Here is a 14,184-nt window from a genome sequence, read left to right as displayed (position 1 = left end):
CTATGATTCAAAACAGAAGGAGAGTTGAAGAGTTTCCCAGACAGATAAAAACTGAAGGTGTTGGTGACCACTAAACCAGCCCTGCAAGAAATATCGAAGGGGCCCCTTTGAGAGGAAAGGAGAGACCAAAAGTGACAGTATGAAGGCAGGAAACACAAAAGCAGTAAAAATGAATATTTTTGTAAATAATCAGTCAACGAACTCACAAAGAAAGGATATAAAATACAGTAACATACCTAAAACGCGGGGAGGAGAGGAAAAAAGAATGGGTTGAAACTTAAATGACCATCCACCTAATACAGACATGCTATATGCCAAGGAGGTTATACACAAACCTAATGGTAACCACAAATCACAAATCACTAATAAACATGAAGAATACAGAGAAAGAAATCCAAATATATCGCTAAAGAATATCAGCAAAACATGAAAGTGACAAAGATAAGAAAGGATCAGAGAAAAGCTCCAGAAGCAACCACAAAACAAGTAATAAGATGGCACCAAGTACATATCTATCAATAATTACTTTGAATGTAAATGGACTAAATGCTCCAATCAAGAGACATAGGGTGTCAGAATGGATAAAAAAAATAAGAGTCTCTTGCCCACAAGAGACTCATTTTAGACCTAAAGACAGCTGCAGATCAAAAGAATCATCTCTCATGCAAAAGAAAGCCAGGATAGAGGTACTTCTATCAGACAAACTAGACTTTAAAACGAAGACTGTAACAAGAGATGAAGAAGAGCACTATATAATCATCAAGGGGACAATCCAACAAGGAGATCTAACAATTATAAATATTTATGCACCCAACTTGGGAGCACCCAAATACATAAAACAATTCAGAACAAACATAAACAAACTCTTTGATAATAATACAGTAATAGTAGGGGACTGTAACACCCCACTCACATCAATGCACAGACCATCTAAGCAGAAAATCAACAAGGAAACAAGGGCTTTGAGTGACACAGTGGACCAGATGGACTTCACAGATATATTCAGAACATTCCATCCTAAAGCAGCAGAATATACATTCTTTTCGAGTGCACATGGGACTTTCTACTGAATAGATCACATACTGGGTCACAAATCAGGCCTCAACAAATACAAAAAGACTGAGATCATACTGTGCATATTTTCAGACCACAAAACTATGAAACTTGACGTCAACCACAAGAAAAAAACTGGAAAGACCACAAATTCATGGAGATTAAAGAACATCCTACTAAACAATGAATGAGTCAACCAGGAAATCAAAAGAAGAAATTTAAAAATACATGGAAACAAATGAAAATGAATACACAATGGTTCAAAACCTTTGGGATACAGCAAAGGTGGTTCTAAGAGGGAAGTATGTAGCAATACAAGCCTACCCTCTGAAGCAAGAAAAATCCAGGTACACAACCTAACCTTACACCTAAAGGAGCTGAAGGAAGAACAAGAAGTCTAAAGCCAGCAGACAGAGGGAAATAATAAAGATTAGAGCAGAAATAAATGATAGAGAAACTAAAAAGCAATATAACAGATCAATGAAACCAGGAGCTGGTTCTTTGAAAAAATTAATAAAATTAATCTCTGGACAGACTTACCAAAAAGAAAAGAGAAAGGACACAAATAAATAGAATTACAAATGAGAGAGAAGAGGTCACAACCAACACCACAGAAGTACAAACAATTTTAAGAGAATATTATGAAAAACAACATGCCAACAAATTGGACAACCTGGAAGAAATGGATAAATTCCTAGAAACATATAAATGACCAAAACTGAAACAGGAAGAAATAGGAAACTTGAACAGATTGATAACCAGCAAAGAAATGGAATCAGTAATCAAATATCCCCCAACAAACAAAAGTCCAGGCCGGATGGCTTCCCAGGGGGATTCTACCAAGCATTTAAAGAAGAATTAACATCTATTCTTCTCAAATTGTTCTAAAAAATAGAAAAGGAAGGAAAACTTCCAAATTCATTCCATGAGGCCAGCATTACCAATACCAAACCAGATAAAGACCCCACTAAAAAAGAGAACTACAGGTCAATATCCCTGATAAAGATGGATGTAAAAATTCTCAATAAAATACTAGCAAATCGAATCCAACAGTACATTAAAAAAATTATTCACCACAATCAACACGATCGAGTGGCATTTATTTCTGGGCTGCAAGGGTGGTTCAGTATTCTCAAATCAATCAGTGTGATAAACTATATTAATAAAAGAAAGGATAAGAACTATATGATCCTCTCGATAGATGCAGAAGAAGCATTTGACAACGTACAACATCCATTCATGAGAGAAACCCCCAACAAAGTAGGGATAGAGGGAACATACCTCAATATCATAAAGCCCACATATGAAGAACCCACAGCTAATACCATCCTCAATGGGGAAAAACTGAGAGCTTTTTCTCTATGGTCAGGAAGAAGACAGGGATGTCCACTCTCACAGCTGTTATTTTTTTTTATTACAGATTTTATTTATTTATTTTAGGGGTGAGGGGCAGATGGAGAGGGAGAGCAATAGGGAGTGAGGAGCCCGACGTGGGGCTCAGTCTCATGACTCTGTGATCATGACCTGAGCCCAAATCAAGACTTTTGACTGCTTAACTGACTAAGCCACCCAGGTGTCCCTCACCACTGTTGTTTAACATAGTCCTGGAAGTTATAGCCTTAGCAATTAGACAACAAAAAGAAATAAAATTCATCTAGATTGCAAGGAAGAAGTCAAACTTCCACTATTTGCAGACAACATGATACTGTATGTAGAAAACACCAAAAACCTGCTAGAACAGATAAATGAATTCAGTAAAGTCACAGGATACAAAATCAGTGTACGGAAATCTGTTGCATTTCTATATACTAATAATGAAGCAGCAGAAAGAGAAATTAAGGAATCCATCCCATTTTCAATAGCACCAAAAACAATAAGATATCTAGGAATCTACCTAACCAAGTAGTTTAAAGACCTGTACTCTGAAAACTCTAAAACATTGATGAAAGAAATTGAAAACACAAAGAAATGGAAAGACATTCCATGCTCATGGATTAGAAGAAAAAATATTGTTAAAATGTCTATGCTACCCAAAGCAATCTACATAAATGCAATCCTTAAACCTAAAGTGTGTGTGGAAGCACAAAAGACACCAAATAGCAACCTGGAAGAAATGGAAGAGGGTTCCCTTTCCTCCGCATCCTCACCAACACCTGTTGTTTCCTGTGTTGTTAATTTTAGCCATTCTGACTGGTGTGAAGCAGTATCTCATCGTGGTTTTGATCTGCATTTCCCTGATGATGAGTGTTGTTGAGCATCTTTTCATGTGTCTATTGAGCATCTGGATGTCTTTCCTGGAAAAATGTCTATTGTCTTTGGCCCATTTTTTCATTATTCATTTCTGGGGTATTGAGTTTAATAAGTTCTTTATATATTTTGGATACTAACCCTTTATCAGTATTTGCAAATATCTTCTCCCATTCCATAGGTTACCTTTTAGTTTTGTTGATTATTTCCTTCTCCGTGCAGAAACTTTTAACTTTGATGAAGTCCCAATAGTTTATTTTTGCTTTAATTTCCCTTGTCTCAGAAGATATGTCTAGTAAGAACTTGCTACCTCTGATGTCAAAGAGGTTACTGCCTACGTTCTCCACTAGGATTTTGATGGATTCCTGTCTCACATTTAGGTCTTTCATCCATTGTGAATTTATTTTTGTGTGTGGTGTAAGGAAATGGTCCAGTTTCATTCTTCTGCATGTTGCTGTCCAATTTTCCCAACACCATTTGTTGAAGAAACTGTTTTTTCCATTGGATATTCTTTCCTGCTTTGTCAAAGATTAATTGATACATAGTTGTGGGTTCATTTCTGGGCTCTCTGTTCTGTTCTATTGATCTTTGTCTATTTTTGTGCCAGTACCATACTGTCTTGATGACTACATGAGTCAGTTAAGGATAGAAACCCAGGGGGTGGAATGAGGTGTGACCCTGTGCACAGCGACTGGATGACAGATGTCACCTTACTCAGGTCTGCAGGACAATTGTGTATGATCCACTTTGGGTAAGAAGAGTCTTCACATTCTGGGTCGGATAAAAAGACTTAGCAATAAGGGCTTTTCCTTTCAGCAGAACTTTCCTTCAAAGAGCCCCACAGTCATGACCACATCCATTTTGCACAAAATCACAGAATATTCTGGGATGCATTGGTACCCACATAACAAGGAGTCAGTTTTACCCCGAGGCATTCCCTGTGGCTAGCAATGTATTTGGGGATGCTGTGTCTGCTCTTTTAGGCCACTGGAGGTCCAGTTAATAAATGCATGAAGGATTAGAATGTTTCATGTGCTAGAGAACAAACAGTGGGATTCATGAATGAATGCTTCGGTTATTTGGGTGGTTTCATATCTTAGAGACCGTGTCAACCATGAGTAAATGGCATCCCAGGGGCCAAGAGGAGTCAATGGGCCTATCGCAAACTTGCTTTGCATTCTTTTCTGCAAAAGGATTTTTTCTTCCCATTGAATACATCTGGACAATCAAGAGGAGAAAAGCCATACCTGTAGTATTCATCTCCCACAAAGAAAAGGGTCTTCTGCACATCCTTGAGATACACAGCAGCATCTATTCGCTGCACATATCTTGGGAAGCCAAAGTCATAAATAGTTCGAGGAGGACCTTGCATTTGGAATCCTCTTGTTATCCAGTAGTGGGGGCCTGAAAACAGAAATTAAAGTTCACAAAAACTCTGTACCACTCGGCGATGTACTTCACTCATGAGGATTTCTATGCAGGACCCCAAATGGAAGTAGTTTATGGGATAGTTGCCATGGCTACAACCCAGTGAATAGGCTTTTATTCAATTGAAACTACTCTGGAGGCAAACATCTCTAGTGATGCCTTAGCAAAGTAATAATTTTGATACAATTGGGTCTTAAATTTCCCACATTAATTTTTTTCAAGATACTTTTCATGTGTGTAGCCTCCTTTCAGTCTGATATATATGCATGGGAGAGAAGGGGCATGTGATAGGCAAATGCTGTGATTTGTAAGCGGGCATTGGCCTTGTACCTTCATCCCCCAGCATCAGGAAAAATAAGCTGAAATTGACAGGTACCACCTATCGGATAACGCCCATTGGCTAGCCACCATCGCATCTCTGAGGTTGATATTACTATAATCACTTATAAGCCCAGGAAGACATGAAGGCTCAGAGCAGTTAGATAATTCCCCAAAGTCACTCTGATAGTAAAGGGCTGGAGCCAGAGACTGACACCATGCCCACCTCCCAGAGTCACAGGTGTTCTCCTCACATGGGGTGCCGTGTTGGCTTTTGTTGACTAGAGGCTCTCAGTGGGGCATGCCATGCCACCTTGAGGGGCAGGGACCAGGTTTGTAGCCCCCCTGGGCACTGCCACTTAGCATGGTGCCTCTCCAGGGCAGAGCGTTGGCTCTGAGAACATTGTCAGAGTCATTGTCCTTCCTGCCATTGTTATAGTTCAACAGAGCGGCATTTCATGGCTGACCTGAGGAGGAGTGACCCAAGCACGCTCCACGATCCCTGACCGAATGCTCCCAGTACTAGCTGTTCCCAACACGCTGGACACCCCACTGTCCCTGTACCTCACGGATCTGTAGGGTACCTTTGAAGAAGTAAGCGGTGCCCCTGTCGGACACTTCGTAAGCTGCGTCCACGTTGGACATAAGCTGGGGGAAGGAGCTGGTAATGGTGCTGGGCCGGATCCCCGCCATCATGTGAACCTGCCGACGCCAGAAAATCCTGTTGGGCAATCCACAAGAGCAGGGGTTGATTTAGATCTTGAGCGGGGCGTGGACCGATGTGTTCTGCAAGCCACACTGCAGGGATCATTCTCAGTGCCTCGTGCCCTTGCCTTGTTTTTAAGGAGAGCATGAGTTTTTCACCTTAGTAAATAGTTCTTTTCCCTTTTTGTTCTTTGAGCCTCCCTGCAATCCGCTTTCCTTCATTTACTTAAGGACATTCAAAACATGGAGGGATACGGCAAGGAGATGACCCCGGTGTTTCACACATTTAAGCTCTGCACCTTCCAATTCCAGGTATCTCTTGATACAGATGTCCTTTTCCTATTCTGATCTTTTAAAAACTAAAAACTCACAAAGATAAAATACCATCCTGGTGGACATTATGAATATTACAATTGAACCAAATCTTTGTGGTTGGGAGGTGCGAATTATTCCCAATAAAGCCAGCAAGAACATTCACAATTATCAGTTATATTGAAAGTTATCTATTGAATACTTATCTATGGAAAGGGCTTATATCCTCGAAATGGATGGCTAGTTAACAGAAAATCTGGTACACACCAATTAACTCAAGTTTTAGCGACTCATCCATCCACTCTTCCAAAATTATTTCCATAAAACTGTGGCAGTATTACAAAGGTAATGGGCTGAAACGTTCAGTGTACATGGGGTCCGTTTTGAATTTTGGAGGGGAAAATCATTTTTATAAAATATGAGAAGTTTACGTGACTCTGTAGAAAGTAGACTCTATACATAAAATTATTTGTGGACACGGAAACTATAATAAATTTTGACATTTAATTTTCTAGGTAGTTAGTGTAGGAACTCCTCCATCTTACATTGAGTTTTCCTATTCAGTTAATTTAACAAATATTTATGGAGCACCTATCAGCAGGGGACTGTGGTAGACATCAAAGATGAGATGCTGAACGAAACCCTGGTCCTGCCTCGGGGAGCTTACAGCCCAGGAGTGTAGACAGGTACGTGATTCGGCAGTTAGGATTCAGACAGGTACGTGATTCCGGAGTTAGGATTATAATCAGACAGTTAGGACCAGTGCCACACACTTTCAGGTTTAGGATGCGGACACAGAGCATATCCCACAGGAGGGAGATTCCACTGCATTCGGGGATTTGGTGAAGGTGTCCCAGGTGGGGCCGTGTAAGCTGATGATGAATTTGAAAGGGCCTTATGGAGAGAGACATGTCTTTGTTCCCTACACGGCATCATGATGCAGAAGGAAAAGCACATCGTGCTTTAGGAGATGTAGACTTGAGTTCTAACTCTGACCGGCATCTCCAAGCTCAGTCTTATCATCTCTTAGATGCAAATAATAATACCTGGCCTGTCTCGTGAGGTTGTTCTGAGGATCCAGGGAGAGAATGCATAGGAAAGTGATTATAAACCATAAAGTGCCATAGAGCTAGATATTGTCCGTTCTAAACATTATAATTTGCCTAGGCTTACCCACCCGCTGACTGGGCACCCACCATACACCATACACACGGTGGCAGGCATCCGTGGCAGGTGCAGTGGCTCGCCCCACGCCCTACTCATCACAGCCTGCTCTAGAACATCTGTGCTAACAGACGAAACACCGAGGCTCAGGAAGGCTCGTGGGCCCAAAGGTCGTCTGTTGGTTAGGGGCAGACAGAGCCGGCTTGGACTGCAGCTGTCTCGATATTCATCTGCACCTGATCTCATCTCCTTGTTCATTCCCAGCCTTGCCCCAGCCTTGCGATCTCTGCTTTTCTGTGTTCATAATTTGCCACCCCCCCCCCACCGCCGTCCTCAGATCTAGGCTTTTTGAAGGCACGAGGGACCGCCTTCCCCTTCTCCTTCCTCTCTGCCACCACAGCGTGAGCACGGGTTTGGGGAACCCCACAGATTTGGGTAACGAAAATGGATAAACGCATCACGTCCATAGCCTGTCATCTGATTTTTGATAACAATGCATTAATTGGGAACCTGATGAGAAATCTACAAAGCGAGTGTTTTTCACTTAATTCAGCACATGGTTCTGAAATGCTGACTCTTCACATCACTGTGCTGGATGCTGACCCAGGCACCGAGGTGCGTTTCTGGGGACTGCGGTGGTGGGGTGAGGAGGTGAGGAAGCCGGGCAGGGGAGGCTCTGTCTGAATCACGTCTCTGATGAGGTACGGCAGACTTCCAGGCACTTTATCCTTGGGCACCTAACGCAGGGAAATATTGGCTTTCGTTTTTCACTTAAAAATTGACAGGTGGCTCTAGGCAAACGTAAGCCCTATCTTTCATCAGAAGTTAGGGCATGGATGTCCCGAGTGACTCAGTAGGAGAGGTGGTAAAATGTAGTGATGAAGAGCACCCGCAAACCGAAAGTGTGCTTTTGGAACTTTTCACACGTGGTAGAATCTAAAATTCCTTTCTAAATCAACCCTGATTTAAGGCATTGCAGGCATTGTGAAGACTAAGGGGAAGTTGAGCGGTCATTCTAAACCCAGAGTGATTTTGTGCCCCGGAGACATTTGGCCATGTTTGCGGACAGTTGTTCTATCGGCCTCCAGAGGGAGAGGTCAACCAGGGAAGCTGCTCAGCATGCCTCCATGCCCGGGACAACCCAACCCAACAAAGGCTGGTCTGCCTCGAAGTATCAGTAGTGCCAAAGTCAGGGGACCCTGGCTTAAACAGTGTTACGACGTATTAAGATGTATAAACTGTGTGCGTAAGGTAGAAATAAATACTATCCATCACTTATGGAACGTTGTGCAAGTTCCAGAAGAAATTGTAATCGGGAAAATTTTCAGTACTAATGGTTGGGAATGAAGCACCAGAACACGTACCCAGAGGATTTACAAGCTTGCAGCTATAGATTACAAATAGGAGTTGAAATGGACCCCAAAACCCCAAGTATAGCAAGTAACCTCCTAATACATCTGGAAATGGATTTAAAGTATAAGCAAAAAGAAAACCAGTCTGTGAACCTATTGGAAAAGAGCAGCTCCAGGGTGTGTGGGAAGCAGTCACGGAAATAAGTGAACACTTTATCGGGAGTCTGTCATCTGACCTTTGATGAGGAGGGCGAAACAATGGCACCTATTGATAGTAGGGGATCTGCTGATTATGTATTTAGCTGGACTGTTTATCTCGTGCTCCCAGGAGCCAACGCTGTGCCTGGCACACAGTCAGGGCTCAGTAAATACTTGTTGATTCAATGAACGGGTGCCAGGGAGTGAGAGGAACTCATGAGATGACCGATTTTCATATTCCCTGAAATTTTCATTCCCTTTTCTCAAAGAACAGCCGCTAATTCAAGTTTGAGACTAGCTCGCTGGTAGCCTTCACCTGAGGCAGGGTCATGATTATCCGTCTTTCTGTCCTCCGGCTTTCCGGGCGCCCGGCACACCTGGGGACGTGACCCACAGTTGCCGAACTTCCATTCTTCCCGTGTTGTGCCCAACTATCTTCACCCCCGACCTGTGGAAGGAGCCCATCACCTCCTCGTTGCTGGACCGTCAGGGGGATTCAGCAGGAGCCGAGCGGGGACTTCACGGTTCATCATCTTCAACACTTTACTCTCCTTGACTCTGTTCTCGTTCATCCCGTGCCCTTGTTTCAGGGGGAGGAGGGATCTCTCTTCTTTCTGTTTTTGAGGTTTGCAGTGGAATTGCTGCTTATCTCCCACTGGAAGCTTGAAACCTGGTTTTATCATTGGATGTGGGACCTTGTGTGAGTCATTCAATTTTTGAGACTCCGTTTCCTTCTGTCCAATAAAAGTGAGAATACTAATAACATGTGCTAACACTTCGAAGCATGAATTGAGACAATGCATCTGAAAGTGTCTTATAAGCTCTTGACTACTCTTAACTAATTTGTAGATACTGTAGAAAGGCATGTTTTCACTCTACAAATGTATTGATTGGTGATAGGTAAAACCTGGAGTTTATCAACAGAACTGTTTCTTTCTGAGTTTGCCTCACTGATATAAAATTTTTGTCACTGGAAACTCTGAAATACAAACATCACATCCTTGACTGACACGCACTTGTTTTGGGGGTTTCACTAATCGCCTTATGTCAGAAGATGTTAGAGCCCAAGAAATCAAACATGTATCGTTCATCTCATTGAGCCCCAGAAAAACACAGCTTATAGAATTAAAAACCCAAATGTAGGCAGTGCTTAAAAATAGTCAGAGCTGTGCGTAGCATGCCTAAATTGTTTATCCCACTGGAGGAGACTGTGGGCGCCCCTGTGAATAGGCCATAACCTGTAAAGGGCCCCATCCCGAGCCAGGAGGAGGGAGCTCAGAGGAGGTGACAATGAATCATGGGTCGTAATACACCCTCTGCCTCTTTGTCTGAATTCTTAACATATAACCCAGACTCAGTCTAAGCAAATACAGTGCCACTTGTTGACTTTCCATGACGCAATCTTAAAACCAGAAGGGACACGTCCCCGGGAGACAGAAGGAGGACGATGTCCCCCTCCGTTGTGCGGGCTTTGCTCAAACCCGTGGACCCTGCAAAATGCCAGCTTCCAAAGGTCCTGTCCAGGAGTAGGAGTGACTGATGTGCTGTCCCTCCTTCCCCTGGCCCCTTGCATTTCCGTTTCTCCACCGGCTCCTAGTCCTGTCTCCCAACATGTCCAGGTAGTTTCCAGTTTGGGAAACTCCTGCTCGGACCCTGCTGCCCGTTCCAGCTATGATCAAAACGGACCTCTCTTTGTTACTAACACAACTCTCAGGTGAATGTCTGTATCACCATTTCCATGTGCTCCCTGCCTTCCGCTCTTTCGCTGCTTCACTCCTCAGGCCCTGGACTCCCTCCTCACAGCTCCTCTGAAATGACACATGGGAATCATCCTGGCCAGTCTGTCCCTTTTCTTCTGTCCTCAGTCTGATGGCCTCGGCATCCTTTTCCACTATTGATCACTTTGAAGATTTATTTATTTATTTGAGAGAGAGACACAGAGAGAGAGCGCACATGAGCAGGGGGTGGGACAGAGGGAGAGGGAGAACCTCAAGCAGCCTCCCTCCAGACACGGAGCCTGGAGCCTGACACGGGGCTCAATCCCACGACCCTGAGATCACCACCTGAGCTGAAATCAAGAGTCAGATGCTCAACCAACTGAGCCACCCCGGAGCCCTCCAGTATTGATCACTTTGGAAAAGAAATCCTCTTTTCCTTGATTTATGTGGGGCTCCATTAAGGGATTCTGTCTCCCATGTCAAGTGGGTTAAAATTCCAGCTGGGGAAAATACCCCTGGATTAAAGGAGTGTTGGGAAAATGCTCAGCACAATGCACAGCACATTGTAAGTGACCGTGAAATGCCAGTTATTATTATTAGAGTCCATTTTCAGATCTTTCCCTGCCTCCTCCACATGGGAGGTTCTATAACCTGTGAAGCCTCCAGCTGTGAGCGCCCCCCTGAGCACCGGCCTGCTTCTGTAGAACCTGCTAGAATCGTCTTCGCCTTGAATGCAGCACATCTAACACTGAGATTTTCTGTATGTGTCCAGTAAACCTCCTTGGCTTTCCTGTCTGCTCTTTGACTCTTCCTTTGCACTGTTTCCTGCACTAAATGAGCCTCTAAGTCCTGCTGGGGACTCGCTCAGGACCATTTCATCCTCATCTTCCTTTGCTAGCTGCCAAGCCTTAAAAATGCTTTCCTTTGCCTGCTGATCGAAGATACATAACATCTTGCAAAATGTGACCATTAGCAACTGACAGATATTTTGAGGGGAAAACAGAATGTGGACCAGCCTATCCAACATGTTTGAGACACCCAGATGGTCTAAGAACTTTCTTCTCCTTGTGGCTGTTTACCTGACCGGCAGGTGAGGCCCAAGCACAGGACCCGCCGTCCCGTGCTTTCCCCACAAACTCAAATGCATACCCGTCAGAAGGCCTGAGTTCATTCAAGTCGAAAGGCACTACTCGCCCCGGACGTCCCAGCGCAGGGCGAGCTGATCTGTATGAGTGACAGGATCGGCTCTGGACCGGGACCCGGAAGACCAGGCTGGCGGGAGCACCTTAGGCTGAGACACAGACGGGCGCACCTTTCTTCTCTCCAACACGAAGGATTTGGACACAGGCTTTACGCTTATTCCATGTGCAAAATGCTATTACACCTCTGAGGTCTATTGCTGATTGAATTTTACCCATAAAATCAAGCGTATCACAATCAGGTAAAACCCGCGATCATCTGAGAGGGGCAACTTGCTTCTCGTCTTCCCAACGGCCTGGGGAATGGGAGACGACCGTACTACCTGCCTATCTACTGGAAAGAACGAATGTACGTGCATCCAACATACAGATACAGGCCCATGTAAGTGGTAGGTATTTGCAACTTTCAACTTACTGTAGTTGACGCCCATTTGTCTTCAAGCACAACGCTGGAAGCTGGAATGCACCCATGGACCTTTACGTGCGGTGGACAGCGGGCGCCGGTCTCACGGTGACTGGGAAAAGTGCTGCACCCCATCCTGCTCTGGAAACACCCTATGTGCAGGTGACGCCCACGCATGGGAATGTCTCCTCAACAGGCTATTGTCGGTGACGGGGAACTCCAGGCCAGACCCCGAGCTTTCCCAGCCATCTGCGGATTGCATTGTCACTGTGGCTTGAAAGAATTCTTTGTTCTTTGTCCGGGCTTTGCCAGCACTTGGGGACTTTCTGGTGTAGGCCGGTTGGGGATCAGAGCTACGGAGCATGGGATCCTGGCTCCGGATGGCACCTCGGGAGGCAGGAGAGCCGGGGTGCGGGGGGCTCGGGCTCTGGCGGGTCCTAGTGTGGACGTGGGTCCCAGCCCCAGCCCTCCCTAGCTCCGTGTCCTTGTGAAAAGGGACCAGAAATCCCTGCCTCATGGGGCCCTCGTGAGGGTGTGATAACCGAGTGCTCATCGCAGTAAGTCCTGCTCCCAGGGAAGCCCTGTGACATCAGAGCGCCTCAGTCCAAAGAGGATGGAGAGGGACCCATGGGCCCGTGGGGAGTGGGCGGCAGACCTGGGGCTAAAAGGGGATCTCTCCTTACTCCCTGCCTCTGTGGGGGCCAGCAGCCTGAGCTGGGCGACAGGCTGAACACACTCATGTCGCCGCGTCCCTCCCTCCCGACCTCTCCTTTCTCTGCGTCTCCTGCCCCTGTGGATCCCTTCCTGTTCCCACCCTCAGGATGTTCAGCCACGACTCGGCCAAGTGGCCGCTAGCCATTGCTCATAGTTTGATAACAGAGGGGTTTTAAACATTTTTTGCTTTTTTAAAGAAATCAGTTATAATTGTACATAAGGGCCTAATATCTTTGACTTCACGGTCTCCTTTGCACCTCTTACAGCCGCCGATATTGGGCACAAGAGTAATCTCCGTGCTACACGGCGGCCAGCATCTCATTTCTTGGTCGCGGAAGGAGCACTCCCTGTGCTAGTCTGGGCCATGTGACAGGTGACACCACCAGCCCCTGCGTGAAGCTCCTGGGCTCCAGGGTCCACCTGCTCTGCGCCTTGCCTATCACTCCTGGTCAATGCCTACCAATTCTGTTTTGCTTTACTTTTTGCTAATAAGAGAAAGGAAGTCAATAATCAATAAGTCTCCATAAAGATCACTAAAAACAAATAATGATAAAAAAATACTTCAAGTTGTTTCTAAACCTTAATCCACTGTACAGATTGTCCGATTCTCATTCCTAAATATAGCGCCTGCCGTTTATTGAGCGCTCACTGTGTTTGACACATTATTTGCTCGGGGTCACCTGCTCAGTAAGAAGCACGGCCAGAATTTAAGCCAACTGAGCCTGATGCTAAATCCCGGGTTCTGGGCTCTGCTCTAAAATGTTTCAGAAAAGTGGATGTCCATCCACTGCTGAAGGTTGAGTTCAAGCTGTTCCTAATTTTTAAAAATTAGAAACAGTTTTGATGCTTAAAAGTATGGGATTGGTTGAACACGTGATGATGTATCTACTCATTGAATAATATATGCATCTATATAATACACATAAAACTCATTGACATGGAAATATGAGATATTGCTGAGCCAAAAGAGTTTATAAATCAGGACATCTCATAAAATCCCATTTTTGCGGACATCCCTGATCCCCTCTCGTACTTAGACTGTATCTCTCTATACAGAAAAATAATCTGGAAGGAAATAGATGTTGAAAAATGTGATTACTCTGTTATGGGCTGAAGGTCTGTGTCCCCGCCCAGTTCATATATTGAAGCCCTTCCCCCCAGAGTGATGGGATGGTGATATTCAGATGGGACCAGTATGTGTGTGGGGGTAACCAGGGTTAGATGAGACCCTGGTAGTGGAGCCCTGGTCTGATGTGATTAGTGCCCTTATAAGAAGGGACTCCAGAGAGCTTTCTCTCTCTCTCCCCATGTACACAGAGAGGTCGTGTGAGCACACAGGTTGATGGCAAGGTGTTTGAACGTCTCACTCCCTT

General features: G+C 44.7%; 1 protein-coding gene across 1 annotated transcript in view; it reads right to left on the bottom strand.

Moving 5' to 3' along the window:
• Positions 1-14,184, bottom strand: part of MMP20 (matrix metallopeptidase 20) — a 48,008-nt gene that overhangs the window by 14,405 nt on the left and 19,419 nt on the right. The window contains exons 7-8 of the mRNA XM_081799586.1: positions 5,631-5,767; positions 4,548-4,704 (exon numbers count right to left, since the gene is read on the bottom strand). Coding sequence (XP_081655712.1) covers positions 4,548-4,704; positions 5,631-5,767 — 294 coding nt within the window. The remainder of the gene's footprint in view (positions 1-4,547; positions 4,705-5,630; positions 5,768-14,184) is intronic.

Source organism: Leptonychotes weddellii, chromosome 11, assembly GCF_054177405.1.
Source record: "Leptonychotes weddellii isolate Sample4059 chromosome 11, ASM5417740v2, whole genome shotgun sequence".
In the NCBI taxonomy this organism is placed as follows: Eukaryota; Metazoa; Chordata; class Mammalia; order Carnivora; family Phocidae; genus Leptonychotes; species Leptonychotes weddellii.
This window is presented reverse-complemented; position numbering and strand designations above follow the sequence as displayed.